The sequence below is a fragment of the Lolium rigidum genome, chromosome 1 (genome assembly GCF_022539505.1).
Source record: "Lolium rigidum isolate FL_2022 chromosome 1, APGP_CSIRO_Lrig_0.1, whole genome shotgun sequence".
Taxonomy (NCBI): domain Eukaryota; kingdom Viridiplantae; phylum Streptophyta; class Magnoliopsida; order Poales; family Poaceae; genus Lolium; species Lolium rigidum.
In genome coordinates this window covers 339,995,751-340,021,675 of record NC_061508.1, presented here as the reverse complement: position 1 = coordinate 340,021,675, position 25,925 = coordinate 339,995,751, and the positions used below count along the sequence as shown (strand labels likewise).

Genomic DNA, 25,925 nt, shown 5'->3' with positions numbered 1-25,925 from the left:
AAACAAGAGATTTAAGGGGCAAATGCAAATAGTGCAGAAATATGTCAAAATAGAACAGCAGGTAAAGATCGATTTCTTCGAAAATCTTGTGTTGCTCATCTCGAAAAGTGGTCAACTAAAGAAAGTTCTATAATAACCCGAGGCATATGCATAAAAATGGCAGCTGGAAATTCCGCTATGGCTATTTATATGAATTTTTATGGTGACAGCACATAATCTGTTTCTAGATAGCAACTTCCTCAAATCTTACTTTCTTCCTATTAAAGGCTATTCTTGGAACATAAATGAAATAAAAACGACAATGATAGGTTATTACAGAGGCAATAACTTTCAAGACTCAACAAAAAAGAAAAATTACAGAAAATAAACATAGGTTATCTCCCAAGAGTGCTTTTTTTCTTTAACGCCTTTCAGCTAGGCTCAGTAATTTGAGAAGATACTCACATAAGAAATATGAATTGAAGCAAAAGAGAGCATCAAGGAGGAAATATGAAACAATTTAAGTCTAATCCACTTCCTATGCATAGGAATCTTGTAGATAAATAAATCCACAAAGAACAAAGTGACAAGTATAGGAAGATAAAACAAGAGTAACTTCAAAACTTTCAGCATATAGAGAGGTGTTTTAGTACCATGAAAACTTCTGCAACCATATTTCTCTCTCTCATAATAACTTTCTATAGCATCATGAATAAACTCAACAATATAACTATCACATAAAACATTCTCATCATGAGCCACATGAATAAAATAATTATTACTCTCCACATAAGCATAGTCATTCTTATTAATTGTAGTGGGAGCAAATTCAAAAAAATAACTATCATTATTATTCTCATCACCATAATCATCAGATATAGGAGACATATTGTAATCATAATTAGTTTTCTCCTCAATAGTAGGTGGACTGAAAATATCATATTCATCATTGTAATCATCATAGAAAAATTTCTCCTCTAAAGCGGGGGAAGTAAAAAAGATCATTTTCATGAAAACTAGCTTCCCCAAGCTTAGACTTTTCCATAGCATTAGCAATAGTGGTGTTAAAAGAATTAGTACTAATAACATTGCTATTAGCATGCAAATAAAGTTCCATAGGTTTTTAATTTTCTCTTCGAACACTTCATGTCCTAACTCAAGATAAATACTATAAAGCTCTCTAATTTTTGTTGTTGTTTTCAATTGAGCCTAACTAGTGAAAATAAAAACAAGAAACATCAACATGGAAAGTGAGCATGGAATAAACTAAGCAAAATAATAACAAAGTAAAGAGATTGGAGATGAGAGACTCCCCTTGCAGAAATCCTCTTTCTCCCCGGCAACGACGCCAGAAAATCTTGATGGTGCTCCGGCGATGGCGCCAGACAATCTTGTTGGCGGTTGTTGTGGAAGCGGTTGGAAAACCCAAAGAGGAAGGTGGTGTGATGAGCACAGCAGTAAGTTTTCCTCAGTAAGAAACCAAGGTTTAATCAACCAGTAGGAGAAATGCGTGACTTCTAAAGGTGTAGCTAGCTGACTAGTGGCAGGGCGCACTACCGGCGTCAGCAACAACGTGGAACCTGCACACAACACAACCAAAATACCAACTTACAGTGAGGTTGTCAATCTCACCGGTTTGTTGAACACAAAGGATTAGACATATCAAGTGGAAATAGATGTTTGCAGTAATTAAAGAGAACAGAGCTTTGCAGTAAGTAACATAGCAGGATTGCAGTGGATGAATTTATCAGTGTAAAGGAAAGAATCGGGTCCACGGTTCACTAGAGGTGTCTCTCCATAAAGATAAATAACATTTTGGGTGAACAAATTACAACTGGGCAATTGATAGAATATCGACCATACATGACAAGATGATTACTATGAGATTTGTTTGGGCATTACAACATAATACATAGACCGTAATCCAACTGCGTCCATGACTAATAATCCACCTTCATGTTATCATCTGAACCCCTTCCAATATTAAGTTGCAGGCAATAGATTATCACATTAAGAAATGTGTGTAAAGTAAACAATAGAATTACCCTCGGATAAAACATTATTGTTTTCTCCCTAGTAGCAACATCACATCTACAATCTTAGAAGTTATTGTCACTCTCCCAGAAAACTGGAGGCGTGAACCTACTATCGAGCATAAATACACCCTCTTGGAGTCACAAATATCTACTTGACCAGAGTATCTACTAACAACGGAGAGCATGCAAGATCACAAATAACATATGACATGAATATATAATCGACCTCAACATAGTATACAATATTCATCGGATCCCAGCAAACACAACATGTAGCATTACATAAGGATGATCTTGATCACGATAGGCAGCTCACAAGATCTAAACATGAGGCACAAATTGGAGAAGACAACCATCTAGCTACTGCTATGGACCCATATTCTAGGGATGAACTACTCACGCATCACTTCGGAGGCGAGCATGGCGATGTAGATGCCTCCAGCGATGATTTCCCCCTCTGGCAGGGTGCCGGAAAGAGCTTCAGAACCCTCCCGAGATGGGTTATGCGATGGCGGCCGCGACGGAACATTTCGTGGATGGAGGCTCGGGTATCTAGGATTTTCCTGAGATCGTGCTTAAATAGGCGGAGGGGCAATATCGGTGGAGGCCAAGGTGGCTCACACCACCCCTAGGCACGGGCCAGGATCATGCCGCGCCTAGGGCTGGAGTGGCCACCCTGCTGCCTCCTTCGACTCTCCTATGGACTCAGTCTTCGTTACATAGAAATATTGAATTTGGCTTTTGTTTCGTCAAATTCCGAGAATATTTCCTGTACAACTTTTCTGAAATACAAAAATAGCAGAAAACATGGAACTGACACTGTGGCATCTTGTTAATAGGTTAGTACCGGAAAATGTATAAAAGTGCAATGAAGTGTGAGCAAAACATATATGAATTAGTGTAAAAAAGGAATGGGGCATCAAAAATTATATATACGTTTGAAATGTATCAACAGTCCAGGGATGAACTACTCACGCATCACTTCAGAGGCATGCATGGCGATGTAGAGGCCTCCGGTGATGATCTCCCCATCCGACAGGGTGCCGGGAAGAGCTTCAGAACCCTCCTGAGCTAGGGTCTACAATGTCGGCCGCGACGGAACTTTTCATGGATGGAGGTTCGGGTGTTTAGGTTTTTCCCGAGATCGTAAATAAATAGGCGGAAGGGCGAGGTCGGTGGCCGCTTGGGGGGGCACACCACCCCTAGGCGCGGGCCGACCCTAGGCCGCGCCATGGGATGGCCTGGCCGCCCTGTGGCGCCTCTTCGTGCCCCCTTCGGACTTCGTCTTCGTTACGGAGAAATATTGACTTCGGCTTTTGTATCGTCCAATTCCAAGAATATTTCATGTATAACTTTTCTGAAACTAAAAACAGCAGAAAATAGGGAACTGGCACTGTGGCATCTTGTCAATAGGTTAGTGCCGAAAAATGTGTAAAAGTGCAACGAAGTGTAAATAAAACATATTGGAATTGGTGTAAAACAAACATGTAGCATAAAAAATTATAGATACGTTTGCGACGTATCAGGGGGGTGAATATGTGCTACCCAACTTTTATTTCTTTTTCAATTAAAGCTTGACACAAAGGTGAATTCTCTAGATGTAACTATGTGAATTTCCCTATATGGCAAGGTATACAACTAAGTAAGATATCACTAGACAAGATATGATAATGCAATAGAGGATAGAGGTAACCGAGAGTGGAGCATGCGGAGACACAAGGGATGATTCCCGTTGTTCCTTACTTTTGAGGGGAAGTACGTCTACGTTGGAGGGGAGTGGTCCCCACAAAGGCCTAACCAACGCCACAAAGGCCTCACCCTATTCTCCGGTGAGCAATGCCACAAAGGCCTAGCTCACGTGTCCACTAAGGGATTTACTCGAGGTGGAAACACGAACTTTACAAGGTTCTTGGGGCACACATCCACAACTGAATTGGAGGCTCCCAATAGTTGTAACAACACGACAACAACAAGTTCAAATCAAGCAACAACAACTAGGATTTCCAAAAGGAATTCTAGCAAAAGGGCCCTCATGCAAATGAGGAGGAAATGCAAATTGCTTGGGTGAGGATGTAGATCGGTGTCTTCTCGTTCAATTCTCCAAATATCGAGAGCTTTGGGTGGTTGAGGGAGGAGATCTGATGAATTTCGTGGCTCAACTTAATGTGGTGTTCTTGGGGAGAAGGAGCAGCTGTCCAAGGTAGAAGAAGGGTCCCTTAAATACCCCTCAGCCAATTCTTCCCATTGGAGTTTTTTCGGCGGCAGTGCCAGCCTCCAAACATCGGCAGTGCCGCCCTGTAGAAATCATAGAACACTTGGTCGACAGAGTCCAGCGGCAGTGTCGGGGTGCAGCTGCCGGCCTCGTGTCACCGGTAGTGCTGACCTGGGGCATTTTCAACACATCTCTTTTCTTCCTTTTGGAGGGATCAATTTTAACATCAGTGACCACTTACTTCATCTGACACACTTAGAAACATGTTAGATCACCATCGGTGTTGTTGCCCAGACACACAAAATTCTAGAGATCATGAAATATTCTTTCAGCGGCTGATCCGCCTGTCCACGTGAACCGTATCAGATATAACACGACCCGATGGGTCACCCCGCTCGAGATGCCTTAGAGCATCTCTAGCATCGCAAACTGCCAACCGCAACACTTGCTTGTGTACAGGACATATGTGGCAAAATTCGAGCTAGAAGTAGTTCGCACCAGATTTTCAAACTTGTTTTTCATTTCACGTTAATTTAGAAACTATTTCTAACGATTCGAAAGAGGAACTAAGAGCATCTTCAGTCGCCTCCCCCAAAGCGTCCCCCAAACCGATTTGGGGCGCGCCGGATCAAAAACGCTTCCAGCCGCGTCCCCCAAAGCCGAATTTTGTCCGGCGCGGCCCGATACGGTGTCCGGCGCCCTGAGCCCGTCCCCGTCCCACAAGGGACGCACCGGGCACGCCGGAAACAACGAAAAGCGAGGCAAAGCGACGCGGGCCCGACGCGTTAGCGGCACAGGGGAAATTCGTCTCCCACTCCCGCCACCCCTCCCACCACACCGCGCCTATCCCGCCGCGCATTTCTGGCCTCCCAACACATATCCCGCCGCCGATTCATTTCTCCTATCCCGCCGATTTGTTTCTCCCTCCCCCCGTCCACCCGCCGCCGCTACCCTCTCCCCATTGCATGGCGCCGCCGACATGCCCAAAAAAGATGGCCAAGAAGCCGCCGGGCAATGAGACAAAAGGGGCGAAAGCGCCGTTCGCGAAGCCGCGGAAGGCGCTGGCTCCGAAGAAGAAGCCGGAAGGATGGACCGATGATCAATGGCAGGAAGATTATCTGCGCCGGAAGATGGCGACGGTGGAGCGGAAAGGACGGAGGGCTATGGAACAGGAGAAGAAGGCTCTGGCGGCGCGCCAGCACCAACACATAATGGCCGGGTGTATCGCCGCCACCAATGCGATCCCATGGAGTACGTCCTTGCCGGCGTACGTTCCGAGAGTGATCTCTCCATCGACATCCGCCTTCTACAACGACGGCCCCTCCGGCACTCCCGGGTGCATGACTCCTAACTTGTCGCCCCAGTACCAGGATGCGCTGCCGCATGGCGGCTTCAAACCCAACAACCTCTACTCCCTGGCGTACGAGCAAGCTGCTCAGTGCGAGGCAGGACCCGGTCTGGACGGCGCCCCGTTCACTGGCCGTAGGGGGCTGCTCGAATTCGACGGCGCCGGTGCTGAGGAGGAGGAGGTGGACGGGGGTGAGGACGAGGAGGAGGAGGAAGAGGAGGGGGTGGAGGACGACGACGACGAGGACAAAGAGGGCGGCCAGGAAGAGGGCGAGGAGGCTGCCGCTGACGATGATCTCGTGGAGGTAGACGCGAACGGGCCGCAAGTGGACGGTTTTGGAGGATCTATGTCTGTGCGAGTCGTGGGCGACGGTGAGCCATGACTCCATCATTGGCGCCAACCAAAAATACGGAAAATATTGGGCGAGGATCAAGGCCGAGTTCGATGAGCGCAAGCTCATCAACAACGACTACAAGAAAGTGACAATGAAGAGGATCCAAAAGGCAATGTCGACGCGATGGGCCATCATCCAGGCGTCGGTGAACTCCTTCCATGGGTACCATCACGACTTAGTGAACAGAGGCGACAACGGCGCAGACGTCTCCCAACTGGTACGACTCTTTCTTACATAATCTGTAGCGCCTACATTGTGTTCGATGAAATGATTCCGCTTCCTTTGGTTTGTTTGACAGGGCCATGGATATGTACCGGAAGAACTTGGAAGGTCACAAGACTTTCACGCTGACGCATTGCTATAGCAAGCTCAAAATGAACCACAAATGGAAGTTGACGCGCATGTCGCTGTCCAAGGGGAAGGACGCCATTGATCTGGACGCGCCGCTGGCAACGTCGGCAGGGCGTCCTACTGGCAACAAGGCTGCCAAGGCCGCCTTGGCCGACGCTGCGTCGTCTAAGAAGACGCAGGCGTCGATCACGAAATGCCTCGCCGACGTCTCCTCGACCTTTCTCTCCCGCGACAAAAAGGCCGACGAAAGGTGGGCGGAGCTGCTCCAGACGCAAGAGGAGAAGTTGGAGCTCAAGAAATGCAGGGACGACATGTCCCTGCTGAGAGCGTCGACAAAGGGAATGTCTCCCCGGACGCGGGCGGCGCACTACTTCTTCAAAGGCCAGATCCTCGACGACATTGAAGCCAAAATGGCGGTGGCCGAGGCTGCGGCCGACGCGGCGGCCCAGGCAGCGGCAGCGGCAGCAACCGCGGAGCAAGAGTCGGCAGACGCGTCTTCTACTGCTACACCTACGTCGGCCTCTGGCTCTGTGTCGGCGATGGAGCAGACGGAGCATGCACAACACCGGGCAGATCGCGACGAGGTGATCGTGATCGACGGACCATCGTCGACTCAGGATACGATGCCGTCGGACAACCCCTTCTTCTAATTTAGCATGCACCACCGGTCTGTAATATGATCGCGCGCCAGTACTTTGATCGCCGCTACTCTGATCGCGACGATTCGGCGGGAACGATCTTTTTTGATTGCAAACTATTTGAATTTTTGATTGGGGGCGGCGTTTGGGGGACGCGGCTGGGGAGCGACGTCTCCCATACGCGGGACGAACAAAACACGTCCCCCAAACGCTCAATCCGGCGCGGTTTGGGGGACGCTTTGGGAGACGCGACTGGAGATGTTCTAACTATAACTAGTTCCTAAACACTAGATTAAAGCCAGCCCGGGTATCAACTAATTTCACCGGGACTTGGGGGGTGAGGGTGGTGGCTCGGGGCTTCACGCGGAGTCGTCGGAGTAGTTCGACGATGACGTAGCCGCAACGCGGAGCTATATATGTCAGGAATCAAATGAGCATGGCTTGCCCTTGGAATTGGGGCGTGGAAACTGGGCTTAATTTTGAGCCCCCGCCCACGTGTAACGGTTTGGTTCAATCTTCCCGAGCTCGCGACCTTGGAAAGGCTCGGAATCTCTCCTCTCCGCTCGCTTACCCCTTCCCCCCGATAGAAAAAGAGCATGCTCGCTCGGGCCGCCGCCCACGAGCTGCAGCAGCCACCACCGGCGTCGGTACGACCTCCCCTCCCTCGCCTCTCTCGTCCACGCCCTCCCCTCCTCGTCTCCCTCCGCTATGACCTCTGGCTCCTGGCCTAACCCTAGATCGATCGCGGGCGGGACTGGAATGGCAGCGGGAGTCAACGGCGACGGCGGCGGCACTCTGTCCTCCTCCGAGACTCTCTATGGCGTCATCCTCTCCGATCCCCATATCTTCCCTCGCCCGAGCCTCTTCGACAGCGCTGACCACTCCCCATGTCTGCCCTCCTTCGAGCCTCTCCATGGCGTCGTCCTCACAGGCTCCCGGCGGCTGACGGAGGTAGGGGCTAAGCGGTGAGCGGTGGTAGGGGACATGGAGGTCGACGGCGGCCTCACCGTCTCCCCTGTCTCTCCAAATCTTGGAGGCAGTGAAGATTTTTTTAATTGTTTGCTTTTTTTTTACCTAAACAAACCTAGAAGATTATTTTGTGTGTGCTAGCTAGGTATGGACATAAACTCAACATGAAAACACAAATTTAAATAGCCAAATTTAACAAAACGTCAAATTCCATAGTTTGTACATCTAAACATGATTTGGAATTGGTTACACCCTTTTGATTCCGACAGCAGTTTCCATACACATCCAAACAACGGAATCGAATTAGAAGTCAATTCATTTCCATCTTGGATTTGGAATCTTAGTCCAATTCAATTCCGAGCCCATATTCGAAATCGAATTATGGATTGCCCAAAATAAACCCCATGGTAGGGTTCTGATTATGCTTTTTTGGTACTCCCTCCGTTAAATAAAAAGACGTCTCAACTTTGTTAAATTATGCATGTATCTAGATATGCTAGATATATGTATATTTTGACAAAATAAAAACATCATGTTGTGGACCGAGGAGTACTAGTTTGATTCCTAGAGAAAGCATCGGTTCTTAAGACAACGGGGAGATATTAGGGAACTCACGACAGGGGTGAACGGAGAGGCGGGGTTGCTTGGTCGTGCTCTTCCTTCCTCCCTTCACCTCCTGTTTCTGCTTGGGCTGAAAGACGGAGGATTTTGGGACTGTCTTGTGGTCTGTTGGGGAGGAAATGAGGCGTCTGGCAATGATAAGCAGGATGGAAATAAATAAGTTGGTCAGAAAGCTGGTGCTGTATTGCTACATAGCTGGGCGTTGTCAGCCATACATTTATTTTGCTTAAGTGCTTGGAAATGTGTTGCTTAAGGTTCTGCGTGTCATCTCTGTTTTTTGTTATCTCTATATATGTTGTTTCAAATTGATTTTCTCTAAATTTAATTTAACCATGACCTAAGAAATCAGAGCAAGACTGACGGCGAAGTCTGTCCGCAGTACAGTACAGACGGCCGCTGATACTGCAAGTCTGCAACGAACCCTCCGCTGATACTGCATGTCTGCAACGAACCCTCCCTGTAAGCTCCGGAACAACGACTACAAGCTCCACCAACGAGGCGAGCCCCTTTGCCATTTGCCAACAACGAGCACAGCTAGCTCCTTACTAGGAACGGGTCAAACTTCAGATGAACCAGCTGATAGAGTGGAGTCATGGGTTAAGTATACGGTTTAATTTTGAATGCCTTAATTATACCAAAGAAAAGGTTATGGTGTAAAACACCTAAAGCGTTGGATACAATTAAAAAAATATATATGCGTTGTAACAAGGAATGGCCATATCGTGCTCCCAGAAAAGGGGCTACAAGCTCGTAACAAGGAATTTCAAATTTACATAAATTATCAATTACAAGTAAAAAAAAGTAGATCTAACAACTTCGGGAAAAAAATTAAGTAGCGTACTCAAGAATAAAAAAATATGCGGTACTTTAGATTCAAATGCTTTTCTCAGAAATTGTCTAGCCAGTTTTTAAATGGAAGTTTTTGGAATATAGAGTAATGTTACAGCCATTGAAGTTAAACTGACGATTTTTTATACATTGTAAGAAATATGATTATGATAAAACTGAAGAATCGGAATTTTTTGGCATAGCATATTCAGACATACCACTTCATGCCTAAAAAATACTTCATAACATTCAAAATTCAGTTCCTTCATAGGAAGGACATCGTAAGTTGCGAATTTGGTGGACGGCCTCGTTGCTACAACGCTGATTCATTGTACGGTGCTTTCCATACACACCTCACATCACTTGGTTGGAGGAAAATACTGCCAAGCATCCTCTGCTCTGCGCTCATTAAGTAATCACAGCTATCTACAACGTTGCAGAGTATAGCTGCCTGATGCTACGACAGGATACCTTGCCGAATCCATCTTTCCCCCAATCTGGTCCATACCAATTTTGGTATGCATAATATGCAACACCCTCAGGGCTCACACCATAACCCACTAGAACAACGGCGTGAGTGAGCTTGTTCCCAGCTGGACTTGTCTCCAACAAAGCTTCTTTTGGGACATCGTACAGATCATCTGGCCCTAGGCTATAATAGCCTTTCGTAATCCCAAAAGTCCCAACCAAAACCTTGCCGTCATCCAATTTATGAAAAGCCTCAGCATGATTTTTCCCTACCTTCATCTTTTTAAACCCAGATATGTGGTATCGAGTGGATTCCTGTATAAATAAATGAAAATATAGAACATTCAAGTCACTTCAGGTTTTGCAGCTATACATTCCAAAATTTGAGCATGCATGTTAAAACAGAGAAATAATGTTAAACGTTTGTACAAGTTGGAGAAAGTAAGATCAAAACCCAGTTTGGCAGCTACATATTTGAACAAAAAACTCACCGTTGCTGCTGCATCAGGTCTGCTGTATGCACTTTCACTAACAACACCTGATTCTACCATTCTTTCCAGGCAGACATCCAGTTTCTCCTTTCCACTTCTTTTGTTCTTGACGCAATATTCTCTCATAGTATCTAGAAGATGATGCTCAGAGAGTTTAATGTCAAATTCTTTGGGCCTCAACCGTGGACCAGAGTGCACATGGCGACGAGCTGTTTCTCTTTTGTTGAGCGACTCTGTCATGACCACAGTCGAGACAAAGGAACACATGTCTGGAAATATTTTCATTGTTTAGCTCTAGAAGTGGCAAAAATATAAATGAAATGTCTGTACACATACCTCGTCCCTGTATTCTCATCTCTCCTAATATATATCTCCCAAGCAGCAGCCTAGTTCTCCAGGACTTAGCATTGTCAAGAATTATCTGTTCATACTTCATGTTTGTATGACAATCCTAGTAAAAAGTAACAAATAAAAGTGCATACTCAGTTTCTTGTTATGCAGATAAAAAAACTGAAGCTAAAACTTCAAGAATACGAATAAGGGTGTGTTTGGCTGCTCAGTTTTTCTGAAGATCAATTTGGGCCATATGGCCTAATTCCATGGATATACCAGAAACCATAGGTTGGCCAAAAAGGTTTTACAAAAATTTGTAATGTGATTTTCCAAGTTTTTCTGTCCTGTGATCACAACCCATTTATGAACTAAAACCACTACTGTATTTTTCCTCCTGCACTCATTAGCTTTGGCATGGATTTTTTTGTTTTTTTGGATTAGCCTCTCCTCCCTTCAGATTAACATTTTTAGCTCTCGGGGTCCATTTCAGCTTTTGCCTTTTTGGTCAACCTATGGTTTCCTGTGGGGAGAGGACCAGGGCATAAGGAAATACCATCTTGTGAACTGGCCAATTGTTTGCTCTCCGAAGGAATGTGATGGCTTGGGTGTTCTGGATCTTAATTGTATCAATATTTGGGGTTCATGGCAACCTAGGTAAGTTCATCGAATGATTTTCTCCAAAAGAAATATTTGGGGTCGGCTGTGTTGTCAGGTGTTAATCTGAAACCAGGTGACTCGTGTTTCTAGCAAGGGCTCATGTGAGTAACGGATCTCTTCTACTTCTGTTGTTCTAGAGTTATAGGAAATGGGAAGAAAGCGAGATTCTGGGAGGATAGATGGTCAGTACTACAATTTAAACAGTTATAGCAAAAGTGTCTGTACGTTGCTACCGCTGAACCCTATGTGGTTTGGTGGCGCCGGGATTTGAAAATTTGGTCACTGCAGTGTCAGGTGGGAGGGCACGCCACTCGTGCTGTGCTCTGCACACCAGAGCAGATATTTACTGTTTAAATTTAACAGCGAAAGCATTAATCGCTTGTTCTATTTTGTGCCATTTGGCAAGATTTGCTAGGAATGTCGCTTGCTGTGTGTTCAAATTTTCTAGTAAGCCTGCATCTGTTTCCGGTCTATTTGAAAACTGGCTGACGAAATTTCTAGCAAGCACAAAACTGGTGTGGCTGTAGGGGGTTGGAGGAATCCGATGGTCAATATGGGAAACACGAAATGATGCTGTTTTCCGGAAAACTAGAATTGATAACCTGTGGTGCTTACTAATAGGATTCATTATTTGATCTCTTCCTGGTCTGTGTTGCGTGAAAAGAAGAGAAGGCAAGAAACTCTCAAATCGGGAGCCAGATTGTTGTCACAGCTATCAAACAAAGTGTACCAGTCAGGGACAAGTTGGAGACCAACAACAAGAAGACATTGTAAGCAACAGCGATGGAGGAAGAAAAATCTGCTGAAATTTTGGCTGCTCTCCCTGTTGTCTTCTGGCATGCTATGTTAGGGGACACATTTGCTTGTTTAGCATAGCCTGTGATTTGCAGGTTGTCTGAGAAAAATTGCAGTGCCGATCTGCTGTTTCTGATGTAGAGTACAACAAGGTTACTTTAATAGAAATTAGGGTCTTCAAAATTAACCCTTTCTCCAAACAAAAATCAAAACTGTGTTTTTTTTGCAATATTTGAAAAGAGGGTCAAGACCTCCTTTTTGCGAAACAAAGAAAACGCTTTCTTCCTTCTCCGTTCTCTCCATCGCCTCCTGCCTGAACCGTAGTACTACTCAATTCAGCAACCAGAGAAAGAGAAAATGATATTCAATGGTCTGTAGAAACAGTAGAAGAGGAGAGAAGAGACGTCTATAGCTACTAGTAGTACCACCGAGAGAAGACATTCGTTGTTGATAATTTTGTTGACTATATTAACCAGGTGGCTTGAGTCAATTTAGTAAAACGAACATGAACTAACAAAAGTGTGGCCAAATATGGTGGTATAGTATGTGATTGCCAAACACATGGTTTTCACAAAACCGCAAAAAACTGTAGCATTCGTAAGCTATGGTATCTGGTGCCCACGGCATTGAAGACTGATATATAAATACTACAGTTTTAAAATCCAAACAAGAGACTAAGCTAGATTTTGATGAAAAAGGGCACAAATGGGGGTATAACTCAACGTAAAGTTGACCAATGTACCTTAGATTGCCATGGGCCAGAAACGACTAGGTTATATGAAACGACTAGATTATACAGAACATCTGCCAAAAGTAAAAGAGATTACATAGTAGACAGCTAGTTGTAATGGTTGACAAAAACCACATATGCAAACATTTGTTTTCATTTTTAGACACAAGTTTTACGTGTACACACATGTAATGCTTTCAGCGTGTCATTGTTTTCTCAACAGAGTATTAAGATTTAACATAAAACTAATGCAATGAGCTCATCTGAGCCTACTACTTCCTTAAACATAAATACCTGGGTATATTCAGGCACCTTCTGGGAAAAACAAAACGCTGCTTGCTCCACCTCAAACTCAAGACCATATAATTCTTCGCACACCTGAAAGGCGAGCTTTTGTTATTAGGGGAATTTACATCAAATATGTATTCACCAAATATCCTCAAAAAAATCATGCTGTGAAACAAGTACTTACTTTGGAACCTTCTTCTTTTAAGCGATCGTCGCTATTGAAAAACCTGGTAGCATACTGACATTTCTCAATCAGAAGGATCCTTTGATTTTTCGATCTAAGACATAGGTCTTTAGCAGCTTCTGTAAGTGATATCAGCTTCTTTGACAATATGTCAATGTCAACCCAAAGTTTGCCCAATTCATCTAAAGCTTCACAGCGTGAGTACAAATTTTGGGGGCATTCCTTTGGAAGAACACGCACTCTTGTCTTGAGCTCACGAATGTGACTTCTCAATTCTGCCGAAACAGGAGAATAACCTGATAAAAGCTGATGAATTTGCTCAATTTGCTTTCCCGCCCCATCAAGCCATGAGATCTCAACATTAAATCTGCAGAGATAATCATGATACTCGCAAATTATAGCACCAGCTCTCTTCGAAGCTTCTTTGTTTCTCACAAATATGTCATCCACTTGACGAAATGAATCATCGCCAATACAAAAACGAGATATTCCCTTCAACAAATATTTCAATGTGCTATCATTTGATTTAATCAGATCCTTCAATTCCTTTATAACAGGTCCTGCAGTAACAAAATATGAATTAATGCATGCTAATGGGCATTTATACTGAAGAATAAAGGTTTCTGGAATATTACCAAATTCTGTTTCAAAATGATCAGGATGGGTTTGATGAGGATAAGGATATGTCCATATGTGTTTTTTCAAATGAGAAACCTTTTGTTCTTCTGCATACGCATAAAAATTTAAACATAAGATCATGAGAATATATTTATTTAGACTTTAATAGCCCACAGAACCGCGAGTATACCTCCAGTAATAAGATCGTTTGATGACCGGCATTCCTTTAATAGCGTGTTAATGTGATTTCCAACTACATCAAGACAATTACGTTGAAATATATATTTCCCAGTCATCTCTCTGACTTGTTCCTCAAGTTTCTAGCATCAGAAAATGATGAATCGATCTTTAGAATTCTAGTAAAACAATATTTCATTAACTAAAACTGCATGATATAATCTTACTTTACAAATTGTGTCAGAGGGGACGGTAGAGTTTTCATCCAATATCTGGGTGGACACAAGCTCTTCTAAGCAAGACTGGCAAACCTGCAAAAGTGGATAATGTGTGTCCATAAAACTGACAGAACGAGCCAAGAAGAAGTTCAGAACAAATGATGAGAAAAGAACTAATTCCAACCTCTACAAAGAGCGGCAAGGAACCCCAATACATATTCATAAGTTTAGCTTGAGGTTGTTCTATTGGAGTGCTGCTCACAATTTCTTTCACGAATTTAACACATTCCTGGGAGCGAAAAGGGTAAGACGGAAAGATACAACTCAGAAATGGCAATCAAAATTGCTAGAGATGTGCTGATAAAATGTTGAAAGGCCTAAGGATGCATAATCAAGACATGTCAATTTACTATCATAATCATGTATATATACCTCAAGAAAACGGCCCTTGTATACAGCTGATTTTTCACTCAGCCACTTCTTAACATGGCTATGGTATTTCCTTGAAGCAGCAGCAGCAAATTTAATGCTGAATGCAAATGGAGCAGAATCAATGACATCAGATAGGATCTGTTTCAAGTGAAGATAAAAATCAGCTCTGAACAAATTAACAATTTTTTTACAACTGACGAAGTTACAGTTAATGTACAAACCTTTAAATCAACACATAGATCAACAATTCTCAGAAGACTCTGTGGATCAGAATGAGCATGAACGAACCCTCGAAGCGTAAGGCTGGGATTAATGTCCCAGAGATGCTTCACTACATTGCTTTTTGCAGTGTCCTTTAGTACACTAGAGAATACACGGGACATCACGTTTTGTTGAAGAAGGTTACGCTCGGTCTGCATAGCAGGGTGGAACTTCAATAAAGTAAAATTATTTCAAACTGAATATAGCAGGGTGGGAGCAGAAAGTCCTACATTGACATGTGCAAGACCAACAAGTAATAGTTCAGGACAATGTTCCAAAGGATACTCAAGCATCAATGGCACTGAAACATCATCTCCAACTTCAGCTAGTTGGCATAAGACCTCCAGAAGGTCAAGGCAGTACCAAGCATGATTACCCGGACTAATACTAGCTAAGTCAGGAAATGCCTATAGGAAATTTTAAAAATCAGATGTCAGAATTGTACAGTTTTTGTCACGAGTAAAAAGCACATTTTGTCAAAAGACGTACCAGCTGATTTGAACAGTGTGAAAATGTAAACATATCAGCAGGAGCCAAAACTGCATGCCTCAATAATGATATTTGCCCATCTATATTTGTCCACAGTGACCCACAAACAGCATGAAGTGGAAATGGTTCCTGTGCAATCGAACAATTTTGTCAAATTTGGTCAGCATAGCCATTGAGTCTCTTGAAATAGCTGAACATGAACAATTGTATAAATACCTTGCAAGCACGGGCATATACAGACATCAGTAAACAAAAAGCTGGTTCATCAGGAATAGTGAAACCCTCATGATCAAGATTTTCCATTACATGAACCCAATTAGTATTGGGAGCCTACAAGAGAAGGAACAGCCTAGTTAGAATGTAAGAGAGCAAGGCAAAGAGAAAACACAACAAAAACCGAGAGGTGTCAAGAGCTCACAAGTCGATTGACCATATCCACGAGAAAATCAATGTTACGGGCCTCTCCATTTTGAGTGCCAACAACTGATCCAAGCCACTTAGATACGGCCACATCACCAAGAGGTTTGTATTTTGACAGGATTACTTTGCAACGTATACATTCACAGTCCAACTCTGTTACAATGACGGCAGAGTCCACTAACTGAAATAGTGCCAAGAGAAACATATGAGAAAGTTGTAACTTAAGTAGTTAACTATAACTAGCTTAATGTGTGTGCATTGCCACAAATAAAATCATATTGTTCGAACACGATGTGTTAATTGTTATGCACGTTTCTATAACCAGCAAAGCTTCGCCTAGCCCATGTATACCCGTTAACCACTATATGCTCTGCTTACACAATGTTGCTGGCTCCAATGAACTGTCCAATATACATCCCTTGCATTTCTTCTTATTGCTTGCATAGATAGAGAAGTGGAACAACTGCATTGAAATTAGGAGGGTACATTTTTGCATAAATCAGGAGGACTACAAAAAAAATTAGGAGGGTACATTTTATGCATAAATCAGGCTTCTACACTGATGGAGTAGCACCATCAGATGTACTCCCTCAGTGCAGCTGTATGCACCCTCCTCTTCTACATAGAACAAAAGTCTAAATTCATACAATGACAGGAACAAGAAAACAAGGACTGTAGCAACACCATCACCATGAGTAAATGATGACCGGGTTGTAGTAACCATATAACTGACTGATCATTCCCAACGCTAGTAAAAAAGTTAAAGTTGGTCTTTCATTCCTAAAACAACAATGCATGCAACTACCTATGCAAAATAATCAAACTAGTAGCTACATCGGCACACCTACAGTGAATTCTTCCAGAAAGAGAAGCCAGGAAACCCCATTCTAGGAGTACTATAAATTTAGGCTTCTAGATCATACGAGCACAGTTACAGAAATGGAAATCAAGGTAAGCAGAAATGAACAGTTTATCAGAATTAAGGAATGACATCCGAAGTAGAATGGGTCTTCCTGAAACCAACACAGAAATTAAAAATCGAAGAAATACAGAGATGCATCCAGCTGAACAGTGACTCGCTACCAGATAAATGTGGAATAAGACCCGAATCTAAAACCAAAAAGAAAATATCCATTTAGCGTGCATTGTAATCGTTGTCCAGTCCATGTTTCACTTTGTAACATCCAGCTCCATCCAGTCCAACTGGCTGAAAATGATGGATATCCTAAGGCGAATGGACCTTCGCTGGCACTGCGCATGGAACTGCATACTGTGATTTTGTCTCGTATAGCCAGATGTTCTCCTGGGCTGGCCGACTAGCTTACTCGCATCGATCCGGAGCAACAGAAATCGATCCATTCCTACAGCAACCTTGATCTCTCTAAATAATTATGCAGCCATAATACTTACCATGGTGCAAGCAGGCTGCAGCTAGCTGCCAGGAACTGATAAAATTCATCAAACTGAAGTCCACGTCCAGTCAAGTCCAGTCCAACTAAATACAAGGAAGTTTAGGTCCAAAAGTCTGAAGTCTAATTCCAGGTTTACTACCATAGCAGAGCACGCATCTTTCAAGTAGAAAGAAATTAAGCACCGAATTCTCGCGGAAGAAAGAGAATCAGCAGGTGCAGGGGTCTGTCTACCTAGGTTCGGGTTTGTACGGTTGTACCTTGCAGGGCTCTCCAAGTAGAAAGAAATTGAGGGCCGAATCTACCAGAGCTCGCATATCTTTCAAGTAGAAAGGAATTAAGCGCCGAATTTAACCGGGGCTTGCCAAACAATCGGAAGAAAGAGAATCACCAAGCGTACGGGTCTACCTAGGGTTCTGGTATGTACGGTTGTACCTGGCAGGACCCGGGGTAGGAGGCGTCGTCTGGGACCTGGATCTGCTTCCCCAACTCCGCGGCGACGACCTCCTGTGTGGGGACGACCTCCGTGCCAAGAGAGGGCATCCCCTCGCCGGCGGCGACGAGCAGGTCCGCCGGTGGAGGCCTTGGGGGCATCGCGAGGTCGAAGGGGTAACAGGGGATTTTTTTTTTTGTTCAGGGGAAGATGAGATGACGGTACGGGCCAAACTAATCGGAGCAATTTTATTGAGTCGTTTTCCTCAGCAAAACGAAAATTTAATGTTTCGTTCTAGTATATACAATGCCGATGCACACATAGTCTCTGGTTTGCAAGTACATGCTGTTTGTGACAAGGTTTTGGACATGCAAATTCTACTAGTCTCCCTCTCTGTTTTGGACAAGGTTGCAGTGGAGCTTTTAAATCTTTGACCACCAATCATTCTTTAAAACAATATTTTCGCAGCATAACCTTTCCTGAGATTTTAATATAACATTGCTTGAAAGTTTTTAGTCAGATTTATTTCTTATGAATATGTAAATGCTCAAAACAACAAGTATTTGAAGCCTCAAGGTACTGTTCGGCCCCCATTTCTATAAGCAAAGCGAGCATTAAGAGGTTGTCCTAACTCAACTTCTAGTTTAGGAAAAATTATGGAATAGACTATCAGCATCCTACACATTAAATTGATTGATCATTAGATTCATTAATTATGAACATAACATGCTTACTAGTTGTACTTATGCGTTGTTGTAAATGTTAGTGCTGAGTAGTTCCTTCATAAACTTGGTTCAACTTTAATTGAACATAGGACAACGACTCTAGAATACATACTATATTATCTTAAAAACCGAGAGAATGCATAATTGAAGTACCGGAAATTTGACAATAACCTTTTTTCGCTCTCCAACAAATTTTAGTCACACATGCATCTACACCCACGAGTGCTTATTTTTCGTCAATGGAGAACGCTTCCTGAGAATAAAACAAATCTTAGTACATTAGCAGGTGGTTGATCACAGGGATTTATGCGCAGGAACATAATTGAACTTCAATCAGTGATGCAAAGAAGAAGAATATCTAGACTAAACTGCAATCAGCATCTGCTATTTGTGCAATTTCGACCATCTCACGCACTATGTTATTTTTATTGCAGCAGTGCATCATAGCATAATTTAAAATCATTATTCCATTTCAAGAAAAAGAGATGACAAGGGAAATATATGGGCATTGCTCGTCCATCCTTTAATCTATTATTATTACCATAAAGCGGTACAACTTTACCAAGTTTGCCTCGAAATATGTTTTGTGTTTTTCAGTTTTTCTTGTTCATAATAAAAGAACCTAAATGTGGTTTGGGCATATCCAACGGTGGTCTCCCGAAAACCCAGCATATACTTTTTAAGCATACTTTTGAATGTTCCATTCTAAACCATGCGATAAAAGTAAATCATACCTAGTGGCAAAGCTTCCACACATTATGGGCTTCTTTGATTCATAGGATAGGAAAAACATATGAATAGGAAAAGCATAGGATTGAGATGCCATGCCTATGTGAATTCTATGGGAAGATGGAGTGTGTTTGATTGTAGCAAAGAAATTTTTTCATGAAGTATGACCTAATGCTTTTTTATATAGGATTTACACTACAAAATTTCTATAGGATGTGTTTCTATGAATCAAACAACTTGTATAAAAAAAATTCTCATAGGATCATCCTACACAATTCCTTTACAAATCCTATGAATCAAAGAAGCCCTATAATCGTACTGTGGAATCAAATTCCTAGGCAATCTTTCGTTAGTTTTTGTTGTTTCTTTGTAAAGATGCAGATTGAAATCTAGGACCTCCAGGAAATACCGTGCCAATCACCAGGCCCATCCTTCTAGAAAAAAAGTGTGCGATACTGCAACAAGACTCAAATAGGTGTCAGAATAGTATAGACATCTGATGCAGAGTAGAATTTACGTACTCTAAACAGTACAAAGAATAATTGGAAATGACATACTGCTGGCTTGTCGATGCACATAACATGGCTGATTGGATCATCCACCCGTAGACACCTGAAGCATGCATGACACTTGCACTCGCTTGTCGATGTAGATCTCGGTCAGAACAGAGTCGGAGTGGAAGGCGTCGCTGATGACTTGCGGCGCCGATGGCCGTGCCCAGCAGGGACATCTCACCGGCGGCGACCGGTGGGATATCCGGTGGCAGTGGTGCGGGAATATCAGAGTCGTGGGGTTTGTTGTGCTTGCGGGTCACAGAGTTGATGTGCAGGGTATGGGGCAGGGGAGGGGAAAGCTCTCGGGACAAAATAATGGAAGTGATAATCATTTTTTTTAAGTTGTTCACCACCCAGGAATGGAACGCTTCCTGAGAACAAAACACACACGGTAGATTAGCGGGTGGTCGATCACAAGGACAGATGAACAAGAAGAACATAATTGAACTGCAGTCTATGATGCGTCTCTAGATTAAACAGCAATCGGCATCATCTATTATTTGTGCACTTACCACCATCTCGCGCACTATATTTCATTTTATTGCAACGGTGCACCATATTATATTGTAAATTCATAATTCCATTACAAAAGAATTTGATGACATGGGAAATATATTGCATTGTTCGTCATCTTTTCATCTGTTACAAAGATTTTGCACAACTTTACTAAGAGCATCTCTAATAGATGACCTATGATGATAGGCGACCCATCACATTGCCATTTTTTACATCACCAAAACGATGCTAATTTTGACAAATGATGCAAAATAGGGCACATGTGACACACTAGATGATGCAAAAGAGGGCGATCTGCGCCATATCCTTCTCCTTTGATAGTTCAAACTTCAAATTAAACAACGCCGGCTTAAATTCAAACACTTGTAATTTATTTCGAACACTTCTAGTTTATTAGATAGATTTGATACATCTAAATTTGACTTCGACAGAAACCTAACCTTTGAGAAAAACTTGAACCATAATCATCGAAATTCGACTTGACACTTACCCTATACTTCGATAGTTCAACCCTAAACTTTGACACTATGATAGATATAACTAAACATGGGCGCTGGAGGCGGGGTTCACTCCCATTCATCTTCATCGAAGCTGTTGAGGCTGTTAAACAAGTCCGAGTCACGATGCTGGACTGACCAGCATTGGACGCTACAGACTGCCTCCTTCTCGTGTGCAATAATATGCACGAAAGCACAAAGATTCTCCTTCTCATGTTCGTAGGTGAGCATACGCACCGGCTGCAAGAGGAACCCGGTCTCCTTGAGGCTCCACATTTCAGAGAAATTCATCTCCTAATGCGGGCGGCTGAACGTCCATGCACCGAAGGCGTAGGCGCGCCAGGCGAGCTACAGAAACACAAACGTGCAGAGCCACCACCGCACGATGTCAACGGTAATCTCCGCGGCGTAGTGGCCGGACTGCCGCAGCTGCATGCCAAGGAAGTCGGTCAACAATTTGGGGCAACGGTGCGGCGGCATCATGACACGGTGAGGTGCGATTCGGCGGGGGAACAATGGCGCGGGCCTCAACGCAGGCAGATCCGGTGGTATTGGGGCGGGCGGGTGGCGGGAATGGCACAAATCGGCGGCGACACAACGGGACAGCTGTGGGGAAGATGGCGCGCAGATCTTTCAGCGTGGTGCGGCGATGTAAAATAGGATACATCACCACCCCATGTGATGTACATTTAGATCACTTGGCCCAAAATTTACATTGCTACTTTTTTTTTTTTGCATCACCGTTGGAGCAGCATTTTTTGGGCAAATGCGATGTAAAAAATCAGTTTTTACATGGCCTAGTCCTCTTTAGGTCATCTATTAGAGATGCTCCAAGTTCTTCTTGAAACACGTTAATGGTCTTTAGTTTTTCTAGGATTTTGGAATATCCAACGGGGCCTTGGGAAGCCCCGGTTAGTTGTGGTATTCTTAAAGATAGGCAAAATATTAGGAGAGACGGGCCCCCGAAGTTGACGTGGGAGGAAACTGTAAGAGCAACTCCAATAGTGTAGCTGGTTGTTGGCTATAAGCAAGATAGCATGTCATCTATAGCCAACATATAGCCAACAAGTACAATAAGAGCAAGTATAATAAGTCCTAGTCAGCAAGAATTACAAAGGAGCACCCGGGTGCCACACCACCCCATGGCTTCCGTTGACATCTGTCCCCGGTCCACGTTGTACACCATAGATTATGTATGTATAGCGCAGTGTATTGATCAGTTCTATTCATGTATCGGAGCACATTTCCGTACCAAGCTGGCCCATTTGGTCAGAGCTGTGTCAGGAGCATCGTCGCGCAAAAGTCAACAATGCCGTTGGGCTGAGCCCTCATAATAGCTGATCCCTGTACCACAGGTCACAACTACTTCATCTGCGCCATTACTTCATCTTCTTCCTTGCTTCAACTTCTTTCCTTCTGTCACCGACTTCATTGCTCCATCTGTATTGCTCACGCACTGTTCATACAGTCCGCCGTGTTGGTGACGGCGACCGAATAGGGTGGGTGCCAGCCAGGGGACGGAGGCGCGGCTGGAGTCCGGGACGACACCCCGGAGGAGCCGGGCGCGAGCGAGGCAACTGTAGATCGGCATGGAGAGATCGCACGCAAGAAGAAAGAAGATTTTTTTTTGTCTCACGTCGTGGTAGGGTCCACATTACGGGCTGCATCATGCAAGCACCGGTAGATGTACTCCATATCAACGTGGACATCACTATTCATCTTTCTTCTCCACTTTTGCTCTTAGTTCTTGCATAGGCTAATCTCTTCCAGGGAGAGCTCTCCGACACGCCGTCGAGCTGTTCAGGAACATGCGCAGCCTAACGCAATACTCGCTCTGTAGCATCGATTTATCAGCCTCGCTCCCGGTCAGGAACGTTGCGCACGTCATCAACCCCGCGGGCAACGTCACGGAGCTCGCCGGCGACGGAGGCGACGACGCGCTGCTGCCACTTGGCATGCCAGGAATGCCGCGCACGCGTTGTTGGGCCGGCTCTCCTGTGCGGAAAATAATCCTATACGACCCTATTTTCCCTCTTGTGCAGCTTTGGTGCACTCAACGGCATTACACACCAGCTGCATGGCAGCGGTTGAGGACCTCGTTCTGGCTGCCCTCTGTGACCGATTCCCGTCCAGTTCGTGTGCGTTGAGGAAAGTACCACGAGGGAAACCTACCCCATGGCAAACACTAGGAGCACGACGCCAAAGCGGAGCATGTCGACACGGGGACACGCTGGTGCGGCGGCGAACTCACTACCTGAAATGACCTGAACGCGAACATGGCATGCGCTAATTGCGGCGCGCTGACGAGAGGGAACACGCCGTAGCCATGATGCGAAGCTGCAGCTCGGCGTCGAGGTGGATGTTTCTTGACTTGATGCTCCCGTGCCTTGGTGGTAGCGGCGGCGGCGCGTTGAGGTCGGCGCCCTCCATGCTCACGAACCGCATTGCCAGGATGCCAAGCTTCCAGTGAAAGTACCTGGTGTCTCCTTAGCTCCTTCTCGTGCAACCTCGTCGGCGGAGGTGTGCGAGAGGTTCCCGGCAGCTCAGCGCCATAAGGAACCTGGGGTACTTCGTCGGGAAGCAGCCAACGTGGAGCTCACCGGCGACATATATACATGACGTTGAGCATTGACGCATCGTGCATGAGCAATCCAATATTCAAATGAGCGTTCCTGTACTGACATGTTCGCTCTGTTCGGCTTTCAATTGGGTGGGGGCAAAGGTCAGGTTTCACTGTGATGTCAGATATGTGTACGGGTATTTCCTGTGTATTTCGAATAGATTGGAAACTGGCAGAAAATTTTGCTATACTTTTGGTTGATCTTCAAGCAATCATAAACGGTGGATCTATGGGGGTGCCTAGCACCCATGAGCCAAAAGTCCGCGTCACTAGTCAGCTGGCTATAAGAATTAAAATAATATATTGTTGCCTAGTTGGAGGAGAGAGAGGAGGAGAGAGAAGAGGAGTGGGCTCTTATGCAAGAGCCAGCTCTAGCACGTGCTCCTAGGCACTATGTGAGAGTGAATGGTGGGCCATGCACTAATAAAGTAGTACAATTTTATAGCTCACTATTATACATGTTGGCTCTAAGATGACTATAGATGACATGACATTTGGCTTATAGCCAACAGTTGGCTCTACTATTAAACTTGCTCTAATTGGCTATAAAGATGTACTACTTTTTCAATGGAGGGTCCACCTTTCATTCACACAACTTGCCTAGGAGCACGTGCTAGAGCTAGCTCTTGCATAAGAGCCCACTTACATTCTCTCTCATCTTCTCTCTCCTCCAACTAGACACAAATATACTATTTTAATCCTTGTAGCTAGCTGATTAGGACTTATTGTACTTGCTCTAAAGATGTTTGAATGTACCTAGAGAGTTGGCTATTGCTAGGACCACATGAAAATGATGATTAGTTTACTTTTCTCTCTCTCTCTCCCTCTCATTCTTTTGAAATTTGGTTTCTGTTTCTGTTTGGTTTTATATCTAGTCTAACTTAGATTGCTTACCACAAAAGACTTGTTGTTGTTGTTACGGGAGAACTTATCATGGTGGAAACAACATAAGTTGGCGGCGAGATTATTGCTTGGCTTCAGTGGCCCACTTTGAAACATAAAACGTATCTATCACAAAACGTTGAAATTTGAGGCTAGAATAGAAGGCTGTGCCTATTAGAATCACTGAACTAGCATACCGTGCATATAATTTTTGTAAGCATACTTTTCAGTGCTATATTATAAACAATGCGGGGAAAAGAAATCATACCTAGTAGCAAAGCTTCCACACGTTATAGCCCGAGGCAATCTTTCCTTTGTTTTTGTTATACTGTATCTTCTTTGTGAAGAGGCTGATTGAAATTTAGGACCCAGGAGATACCGTGCCAGCCGCCAGGCCCATCCTTTATAATAACAAAAAGTGTGATACTGCAACATGACGCAAACAGGGGTGCAATGTTTCAGAACTGTAGAGACATCTGGTGCAGAGTTAGAATTTACGTACTCTAAACAATTACATAGAATAATTGGAAAGAACATACTGCTGGCATGTCGATGCACATAACATGACTGATTGGATCATGCACCCGTAGACACCTGAAGCATGCATGACTTGCACTGTGCTCTGCATCACGAACCGTGGCCTATGCATCTGTTCATAGGGGTTGTTGATTGGTTGATGGGATCGATTTACCAAACCAATATATTAGCAGGTCAACAAATGTTCGGCTCGAATTTCTTTTGGCAACTTCTGCCATCGCCAAATTATTGGCGTGCTAATATGTTGGATTGATAAGTTGGGGCAACAGATCAATCAGGACTGCAGTATGTCGACGAGAGATGGATCGGCAACTGTAAGAATCTGCAACGAAAAATCAGCATATCAGCGGGAGATCGACAGAGCTAGATGAAAATCCAAGATCTTACGACTCACATGTGTACAAACCGTGCAGATCGAATCTCATGCCATACTGCCATCGACCATGTGCGGGCTCGATCCAGATTGCTACTTGGGGGCGTGTGTGCATATCATCGCCGGAGGGTGGTGGACGTACGTAACCTGCCGGCGATCAGCATGCGGCGGTGTCAGGGTGCCAAATTGCTAGGGTTTCGATGGGAGCGATCCGAGGACGGGGGCGTGGAACCGAAGACCGAGGACCTGGCTCGGCTCGTTTTTACCTGACCGAGGGCCCACGTAATGTCTACGAGTCTTGCTATACCTACGACAAATTTCGTCCGACAGTCATACGATCCTACGTGGATGCGTTGTTTCTCACGCGAGGCTGGGGCAAACGCGAATTTGGGTTTTCAGGCTGGGTCGAGACTTGGATAATACGTACGGGATAAGACCATCTCTCTTCTTACGTTAGGCCTCATCTATCAAATAATCCTTTTTTCACTTAGCTTTAGGGCATCTCTAGCGGCCCGACCTATCGGGTTCTGGCGTGTTCGATTTGGTCCGCGCGGATGGGTGGATAGGCCGTGCACGCTTCAACAGGGCGACGCGAACGAACTAATCCGTCTGCCCCGACGTATCCATTCACCAAATTTGGGGAACCGATGTGTCAGCGCATACAACGAGCGTGTCCTCCCGTTTCCGGCCGCGTGCATCTTGGGCCCGCATGA

The 25,925-nt window shown here is 44.4% G+C and overlaps 1 protein-coding gene and 1 long non-coding RNA gene across 2 annotated transcripts; both read right to left on the bottom strand.

Annotated features, from left to right (window-relative positions):
* Nucleotides 1–9,605: 9,605 nt before the first annotated feature.
* Nucleotides 9,606–15,985, bottom strand: LOC124663986. Its single transcript, XM_047201611.1, has 15 exons — nucleotides 15,974–15,985; nucleotides 15,734–15,847; nucleotides 15,518–15,646; nucleotides 15,259–15,435; nucleotides 14,989–15,180; nucleotides 14,768–14,905; nucleotides 14,520–14,624; nucleotides 14,345–14,428; nucleotides 14,131–14,260; nucleotides 13,958–14,047; nucleotides 13,323–13,882; nucleotides 13,145–13,228; nucleotides 10,672–10,786; nucleotides 10,336–10,604; nucleotides 9,606–10,159 (listed from the first exon to the last, which is right to left on the bottom strand). Exons 1-15 carry the CDS (start codon nucleotides 15,983–15,985, stop codon nucleotides 9,803–9,805), a joined length of 2,556 nt encoding a protein of 851 aa, XP_047057567.1. The 3' UTR covers nucleotides 9,606–9,802.
* Nucleotides 15,986–16,072: 87 nt separating this feature from the next.
* Nucleotides 16,073–19,930, bottom strand: LOC124700891. Its single transcript, XR_007001864.1, has 4 exons — nucleotides 19,791–19,930; nucleotides 19,643–19,688; nucleotides 18,676–18,757; nucleotides 16,073–16,118 (listed from the first exon to the last, which is right to left on the bottom strand). It is a non-coding gene; the product is annotated as an uncharacterized LOC124700891 (long non-coding RNA).
* Nucleotides 19,931–25,925: the final 5,995 nt, after the last annotated feature.

Excerpts from the sequence above, each read along its gene's own strand:
- LOC124663986 (XM_047201611.1), bottom strand. Across the intron at positions 15,436-15,517 it reads CACACTGTTCAAATCAGCTG|GCATTTCCTGACTTAGCTAG; the intron begins GTACGTCTTTTG and ends AATTTCCTATAG. Across the intron at positions 10,160-10,335 it reads GACCTGATGCAGCAGCAACG|GAATCCACTCGATACCACAT; the intron begins GTGAGTTTTTTG and ends TTATTTATACAG.